The sequence below is a fragment of the Acomys russatus genome, chromosome 9 (genome assembly GCF_903995435.1).
Source record: "Acomys russatus chromosome 9, mAcoRus1.1, whole genome shotgun sequence".
Taxonomy (NCBI): Eukaryota; Metazoa; Chordata; class Mammalia; order Rodentia; family Muridae; genus Acomys; species Acomys russatus.
In genome coordinates, this window is record NC_067145.1 from 63324025 (window position 1) to 63332733 (window position 8709).

Here is an 8709-nt window from a genome sequence, read left to right on the forward strand (position 1 = left end):
GGTTTCTCTGTGTAGCCTTGGTTGTCGCTTTGTAGACCAGGCTGGCCTCGAACTCACACACACCCACCTGCCTGTGCCTCCCTGAGTGCTGGGATTACAGGCAAACCCCACCCGGCCAGGTGCTTTTCCTTAAATTCCATCAAAGCAACTCAAGGGCTTTCCAGTGAGAAAACTGCCCTTCTCAAGGCGTCCGACGTCATCACGCACACACCCCCCCGCGGCGTCAGGCCCTGCCTCCAGCTGATTGGTGTGCCGGGGCATGGTCGAGGGTGCCATTGGCTGGCGACCGTCTAGGTCGCACCTTCCGTAGGAAGCCGCCCCAGTAAAGAAGCTTCCCCACCGCGACGCGGCTGGGCGTGCCGACCGTCTCAGCCGCCCGCCGAGAGTCGCCAACACCATCGCTCGCGTCCCGGCGCCCCGACTACGGCCAGCGCCCTCCAGAGCGTCTTCCCGAGCCACGAGCAAGGGAGGTGGTGCCACCGCGCGCCAGCCTGGCGCGGCCGTGACGTCAGGCTTGCACCGGCGTGGCCATTGGCTGAGGGCATGTGGCGCGGACCGGCCCTGGTGAGAATGGTTGGGCATGCCGTGTGGGGGCGGGGCCCGGAGGCGGGGCTTGCTGTGGAGAGAGTTAAAATACGCGGCCCCGCGGGCTTTCGCTGCTTCTCTGTCGGGAATCTCGGGTAAGCCCTTTTCGCACCGGAGGGTGGAGGGATGGAGTGAGGGGAGCCTGAGGGGCGGGATGGCGGGATGGCGGGGCGAGGCTCAGGTGGCCGGGTTTCCCAGCTCGGTTCGCCACCGTGGGCTGGGTGCGTGGTCCGGGAAGCGTTCGGTGGTCCGGGCTGTCGGTGGTGACACCCTGAGGAGCGATGCAATAGTCTGAGAAGTGCTGTGCTTCGTAGCCCTTGGGGAGTGTGAGTTGTAAAAAGGGAACCGACTTGAGAAAACCTGGTCCAGTATGGACCACTTCACTCGGCTTCTCCCAAAAAACGAATAAATAGGATCGACTCTTGAGCTGCTTTCCTGTAGTTTAAGAGAACACTTGCAGGTGTGTTCTGGTTGTTAAATATCCGCGCGCGTTTTGTAAAGAGATGGTCCGTTTCTTGAGTTCAGTGATGTGCATTTGTATTTTCCAAACCTTACCTTCAAATGGGTGAGGAAAGAGCCACTTTATCCTGTGACCATGAAGTTCATTCTTTATATCCCGGCATTATTGGTTAAAGACTACTTATTTCAGAAAATTTAGTAATTCCACAAGAGTGAAATCTACCTTAGTGAGGATTTTAAATTAGTCTATGAACGTTGTAAATATATCCTGTAAGTTTTAGTCCACTTTCACTTATGGTGCTGGTCCCTTCATGTAATCATTGAACTCATTTCTGGTTTTCTTGGTATTCAGTATTTTTAGCCTCATCTCATCAATGACTTCTGACATTCCCCTTCCCCCTAATTAGTTCATTTTGTACTGTTTAGTTTTAGAAATGTTAGGTAGCCATTTCTGTACTTTGTTAAAAATCTGTTATGTTCAGTGGTATGTTTCAACTCCAGTAATCTATATATTTGAAAATAGAGCACATAGAATCTTCAAAATAAATTGTGTGGGAAAATTTATTTTTAAAAACACTGGGAAGACTTGTAAGATATTTTGAAGACTCCAAAGATTAGAGAAGTCAGCCACTGATGAATAGAGGTGTGCAGAAGATGCTAGAATACAGAACATGATCTAAGTTTACACTTAAGGCGTTACAGTTCAGAAAATGAAGTCTCTTCACTAAGGTCAGGATTATGAAGTACAACCTAATAGTACCTTTTAAGTATTAATTTCTTTTCTGGAGAAAAAGTTAAAACATTTTGTGCCATGAGAACCATGGGAAAAGATTGATTGGAACAGAGTTGCACCTAGTTCCACATTGTTTAGCTTAGGCATCACCTAGTTTTTGCACTTAGAAAGGCAGAATTAACACTATACTAGCTCATGGTTTAAAAAAAAAAAAGGATCAGCCAGAATCTGCTCTTAGGGGTCCACTTGAACCAGGTGAATAACGTTTTCTTCTCTTCATCAAGTAATATTATCTATAGACTGCCTTGGAAGAATTGACAAAAGAGTTGCATAAATCTTTTCTAACTTGGAGCCCAAGTTGAAAATTGGATTATATTTTAAATGATTTCTTCTTTTGGGGAGAGGGGAGGGTTTGAGACAGGGTTTCTCTGTATAGCCTTGGCTGACATGCACTCACATTGTAGACCAGGCTGGCTTTGAACTCAGACCCACCTGCCTCTGCCTCCCAAGTACTGGGATTACAGGCCTGCGCCACTGCACCTGGCTCTTAAACAATTTCTAATTGGACTTTGGAAATTGATTTCAGTAAACATTGGTGTGTAGCATTTGTTAGGAACTGTGCTGCAGAAGAGAATTGCCCATCCTGGCCAAAATGGCATGACTGGGAACCCAAAATAGAAAATCCAAAGACTGCTGTGAAAAAATAGGATGAAAAATTAAGTTGAAGCCAGCTCATGCATGAAAAAAATATGTAAAGGAAAATATACAAAGGGAGAAGAATTGACTTTTCAAGGGTACAAGAGATGTCAGCTCAACAATTTGAATAGAATATTCAGTTTGCCATTTTAGAGCAATTGCTATAAAAGACTAGTTGTGACTGTAAGAGAAAAGATGGTCAAGGTAGGCTTGAATGTTTGTCCAGTGGCATCCTTGGAGAAGCCCACGGGAGGGTGGGGCAGTTACACCGCAGATGGGAAGAGTAAGCATAACTGTAAAAGTTTAGTGGCTGAGTTGGGTCCTCAGCTCAAGCCTAGATATGCTTCTCTACTGTATTTATATGCCGTTTAGAAAACTAATATGATGACTTTTCTCATTGTTAGTGTTCTAGGTCAGATCAGACATTCCGTCACGATGCCTGAAATAAATACCAACCATCTTGATGAACAACAGGTTCAACTTCTAGCAGAGATGTGTATTCTTATCGATGAGAATGACAATAAAATTGGGGCTGACACCAAGAAAAATTGTCACCTGAATGAAAACATTGACAAAGGTACTGTTTTAAAGTGACTTGTCTAGTCAGCTGAGAAAAATATTGAGATAAAAGGAATGCTTTTTCTTTTGGGGGTTGGAGAGGGTCTCACTGTGTAGCTCTGCCTGGATGGTACTCATAGGAATCTGCCTCCCAAATGCTGAGAGCTCCATTTCTTTCTTTCTTTCTTTCTTTCTTTCTTTCTTTCTTTCTTTCTTTTTTAAAGATTTATTTATACAGTGTTTTGCCTACATGCCCACCAGCAAAGAGCACCAAATCTGATTATAGATGGTTGTGAGCCACCATGTGGTTTCTAGGAATTGAACTCAGGACCTTTGAAAGAGCAGCCAGAGAGTGCGCTTTGCCTTCATGTATGTATTTGAACCACATGCCTAGTGCCCACAGAGCTCAGTAGAGGGCATTAGCTATTCCGGAACTGGAGCTGCAGCTGTTTGTGAGCCATCATGTGGGTCTTCTAAAAGAGCAGCAAGTACTCTTAACCACTGAGCCATCTCTCCAGCCCTGAGAGATTCATTTCTTAATGATATTTTACCTTTTATTCCAGTTAAGTGGTGTACAAAAGAAATCTACCTTTCTACCTCTCCTCTAATATTTCTCTCCACTTTATGTATTTTAGTATGCTGATTCAGAATTATTCTGGGCTCATAAAGAAGGCAATAGATTATTAACATAGTGCCCAAGCCTGTCTTTCTGAAGACTGGAGAGAGAGGAGTAGGTATTGAAGGGAAACATGAACCTTCACACAAACAGCAGGATCCTACATGGCTGGAGTTAGCTATCCCTGAAAGAGCATCTGGCCTGCATCAAAGCTGCCAGCATTGCCATTCCTTTCCATTGGTGACTGAATTGTGCTCTTGCTGGAACTGTTCTCCATGACAGCTATACAGAAATCCCTATTAGAAGACTGGAAAAATAGCAAGTTGCTAATCATATTCTCAACTATAAGAAGGAAAATTGAGGCCTGGAGAGATGGCTCAGAGGTTAAGAACACTGGCTGCTCTTCCAAAGGTCCTAAGTTCAATTCCCAGCAACCACATGGTGGATCATAACCATCTATAATGTGATCTGATGGCCTCTTCTGGTGTGCAGGCGTATATACAGGCAGAACACTGTATACAAAGTAAATAAAACTTTCTTTTTAAAAATAATAATAATAAAATAAAAGGGAAATTGGACAAATAACTGGCATTTTCTGACTAACCATACTTGTTTTGCTTTTAGGATTATTACATCGAGCTTTTAGTGTCTTCTTATTTAATACTGAGAATAAGCTCCTGTTACAGCAGAGATCAGATGCTAAAATTACCTTTCCAGGTTAGTATACTTAATGAACAAAGTACATTTTGCTAAGAACTATATTTAATCTGACTGAACTTCTTGGAACCAAGGCCCAAAAGGAACAGCTTGGCAAGTGGCTTCATTAATATATTAAATAAGCTATCCAATGAATATAATTTTAATATCTGAATTATCTATATATTTTGATCTTGATTAAGAAAGCATTAAAACTTACCCATAACTGTCTTTTAGAAAATATCACTGTGAGCCCATTGGAATTGACTTAAAACTCTGTGTGGTTACTTATAAAACTTTTCCTTGATCTTTCAGACCTGATTTTGGGAAAAAAAATTATTTGTTCATATTAATGTTTTTCAGATTGTTTCACCAATAGTTGCTGTAGTCACCCGTTAAGTAATCCAGGGGAGCTTGAAGAAAACGATGCCATCGGGGTTAAACGAGCAGCACAGAGGCGCTTAAAGGCTGAGTTGGGAATACCCTTAGAAGAGGTAATTGGAGCCGGGCGTGGTGGCGCACGCCTTTAATCCCAGCACTCGGGAGGCAGAGGCAGGCGGATAGCTGTGAGTTCGAGGCCAGCCTGGTTTACAAAGTGAGTTCAGGATGGCCAAGGCTACACAGAGAAACCCTGTCTCGAAAAACCAAAAAAAAAAAAAGAGGTAATTGGTCTCATTAGACGGCCTGCAACCGAACTCTAAGTATATTAAGATACTGATTAATTGCCAAGAAGAAATTTTCAGCAGTGCTTTGAGTGGAATCCAGAGTTTTGTAAGTTCCTGGCAAGTACTCTTTCACTAAATTCCAGGCCAATAATTTTGTGAGAGTTTAACTATGTAGTCTAAGCTGGCCTTAAATTCTTGATCCTCCTGTCTCAGCCTCCCAATTGCTGGGATCAGAGTAGTACATAGTCTGTTTTCTAACTTCCTGCTTTATAGAGTATTATGTGAATTTTTGTTGTCTTGGTGTTTGAGAAAGTGCCTGGCAGCATAGCTTATCCTGGCCTCCGAGAAACATACGCTTGTTTTTGCCTCCTGAATGCTAGCGTTATTGGTATGCATTCCAAACCCAGCTAAGTTTTCTTTCTCTCTTTAAAAAAAAAAAAAACCTTCCTAGATTTGCTTAATTTATTTTATATGTATGACTGTTTTGCCAACCTTTATGTGCACCACATACATACCTGGTGTCCAAAGAGACCAGAAAGAGGGTATCGGGTCCCTAGAAACTGGAGTAGCAAGTGGCTGTGAGTCACCAAACCTGGGTCTTCTGGAAGAGTAGGTGGTAGACACTGCTGAGCCATCTCTCCAGCCTCTTTTTTAAAAATTTTAATCCTGTTTTTACTTTATGTCTGTTTTTCCTGCATGTGATCTTGTGTGCCGTGTGCATGCAGTTCCAGAGGAAACCGAAAACCTGAGTCCTGTGGAAGAACAGATGGTACTTTTAACTGCTGAGCCATCTCTCCAGCCTCCTTTTTTTTTTTTCTTTTAAATTTTCTTATCTATTTGAGATGGGGTGGCTCTCGTGTAGTTCTCAGTGACCTTGAACTCACTTTGTAGCTGAAGGTGACCTTGACCTGATCATCAGCCTGCATTCATTTCCCTAGTGCTAAGAATACAAGTATACGCCATCATGCCTGGCTTACGTGGTGCTGGGGACGGAACCCAGGGCTCCATCCATGCTTGACAAGCCCTCACAAAGCTAAATCCCAGCACTCAGGAAGCAGAAGTAGGTGGTTCTCTCTGATGTTAGGCCAGTCTTATCTACACAGAGAGATAGCCAGGGCTACATGGTGAGACCTTGCCTCAAAAATGAAGGAATGAAGTTTTTAGAAGGAACAGTTCCAGGCAAAGGAAAGGTAATTTTGACTCACTGAGATTTGTGGTTCATGTTCCTAAAGATGTCCATAAGAAAACATTCATCTCTGGCTGGAGAGATGGCTCAGAGGTTAAGAGCACTGACTGCTCTTCCTGGGGTCCTGAGTTCAGTTCCCAGCAACCACATGGTGGCTCACAACCATCTGTAATGTGATCTGATGCCCTCTTCTGGCCTGCAGGTGTACATACAGGCAAAGTACTGTATACATAATTCATAAATCTTTTTAGAGAGAAAAGAAAACATTCATCTCTGATTTGATGAATTATAATAGCCAGCCTTCTAGACTTGAGCAAAGCTATGGTCCTGATTTTAAGAAACCAAAATTTAGCACTAGCTAGCCTGACTAAATTGTCCTCTTTGGAGATTAAGACAAAGTATCTTACATCTAGATGAAGTGATAAATTTTTTTCTGCAATAGCAACTTTAAAGAATGAATGCTATGTTTTAGTTTAACGATTTTATCAGTAGTAGAATAATACTTCAAAAGCTCTGACTGCCTTTAATACCAGCACTTGGGAGGCAGAGGCAGGCGGATCGATGTGAGTTCAAGGCCAGCCTCATCTACAAAGTAAGTCCAAGACAGCCAGGGCTACACAGAAAAAACTCTGCCTCAAAAAATAAAATAAGAAACCTACAAGTAGAACATTATGAAAGGCCGATTTGGGCCCAGGGGTCCCACTCAAACTAAGGCACCAGCCAAGGACAATACAGGCGGTAAACTTTAAACCCCTACCCAGATCTAGCCAATGGACAGAACATTCTCCACAGTTGAGTGGAGAGTGGGGTATGACTTTCACACGAACTCTGGTGCCTCATATTTGACCATGTCCCCTGGAAGAGGAGACCTGGTGGCACTCAGAGGAAGGACAGCAGGTTACCAAGAAGAGACTTGATACCCTATGAGCATATACAGGGGGAGGAAATCCCCCTCAGGAACAGTCATAGCAGAGGGGAATAAGGGGAAAATGGGAGGGAGGGAAGAATGGGAGGATACAAGGGATGGGATAACCATTGAGATGTAACAAGAATAAATTAATAAAAAATAATAATAAAATAAAAACCTCTGACCAGGCTAGCCAGGAGGTAGTGATACACACCTTCCCAGCACTTGGGAGGCAGGTACAGGTGGATCTTTGTGAGTTTGAGGCCAGCCTGGTCTACAGAACAAGTTCCAGGACAGCCAGAGCTGTTATACAGAGAAAGACTGTCTCAAAAAAACCAAAAACCTCTGATTATATAATGATGCTGTCATCATTCAAGATACTGTTTAAGGGCTGGAAAAATGGGTTAGCAGTTAAGAGCACTGACTGCTCTTCTCAACACTAACATGGCCACTTACAGTCCTCTGTGAATCCAGTCCCAAGAGCACAGTTGCCCTCTTCTGGTCTCCCAGGGCACCAGGCACACAACTGGCACACAGATACACATGCAGGCAAAGCACTCACACATAAAAAATAAATTTAAAAAACAAGATATTCTTAAAATATATTAATGTTAGGTTATCTTTTGTCATTAGTTTTTCTTTTTTTGAGACAGAATCTCACTGTGCATCCTTGTCTAGCCTGGAACTTACTATGTAGATCAGAGTGGCCTCAAACTCAGAACCACCTACCTTTGCTCTGGAGTACTGGGATTAAAGATGTGCACCACTATGCCTGACCTCATCAATAGTATTAATTGGTTTTTCTTTTTATGTTGTAGGTTGACCCTAATGAAATGAATTATCTAACACGAATTTACTACAAGGCCCAATCTGATGGTGTCTGGGGTGAACATGAAATTGATTATATTTTGTTTCTGAGGAAGGATGTAACCTTGAATCCAGATCCCAATGAGATTAAAAGCTATTGTTATGTCTCAAAGGAAGAGCTCAAAGAAATTTTGAAGAAAGCAGCCAGTGGTGAAATTAAGTTAACTCCATGGTTTAAAATTATTGCAGACACTTTTCTCTTTAAATGGTGGGATAACTTAAACCATTTGAGTCAATTTGTTGACCATGAGAAAATACATAGAATGTGAATGTGTAATGAACTGAAAATTTTTCTACCTACTAAGATTGGTTTTGTTTTGGTTTGAATTTAATTAGCCTCCCTTGTGTGATACATAGGAATTTTACAACCACAATCTGAGAAAAACCAATTGACATACAGTTTTGTATTTACATGGGCCATATATATGCGCTAATATTTGTAAAAGACATTTATTGTGAAATTATTTCATAGATAAAACTTAATTTATTATGTCCAAATATATGACTATGACAAGATAGAAGAAATAAGTAGAACTCCTCAATCTTTACATTTTTGACAAGCATTTTCAGAACACTTTGTTTTGCCAAGTGTTTTATCATAGGTCCAAAAGATGAGCAAAAGAAACTGCTTAGCTGCTTCAAAACCAGCACTAATAGATCAGTGGGGAGGGCTGGGGATACAGTCCAGTGGTACCATGATTGCCATGCAGGCATGAGGTCATGCATTGTCGTGTCCCTAAG

General features: G+C 42.3%; 1 protein-coding gene across 1 annotated transcript; it reads left to right on the forward strand.

The window, feature by feature from the left end:
* The first annotated feature begins 397 nt into the window (after positions 1–397).
* Idi1 (isopentenyl-diphosphate delta isomerase 1) lies at positions 398–8300 on the forward strand. Its single transcript, XM_051151455.1, has 5 exons — positions 398–680; positions 2878–3050; positions 4272–4364; positions 4707–4837; positions 7920–8300. The coding sequence occupies exons 1-5, from the start codon at positions 544–546 to the stop codon at positions 8235–8237; spliced, it is 852 nt and encodes a 283-aa protein (XP_051007412.1). The 5' UTR covers positions 398–543; the 3' UTR covers positions 8238–8300.
* Positions 8301–8709: the final 409 nt, after the last annotated feature.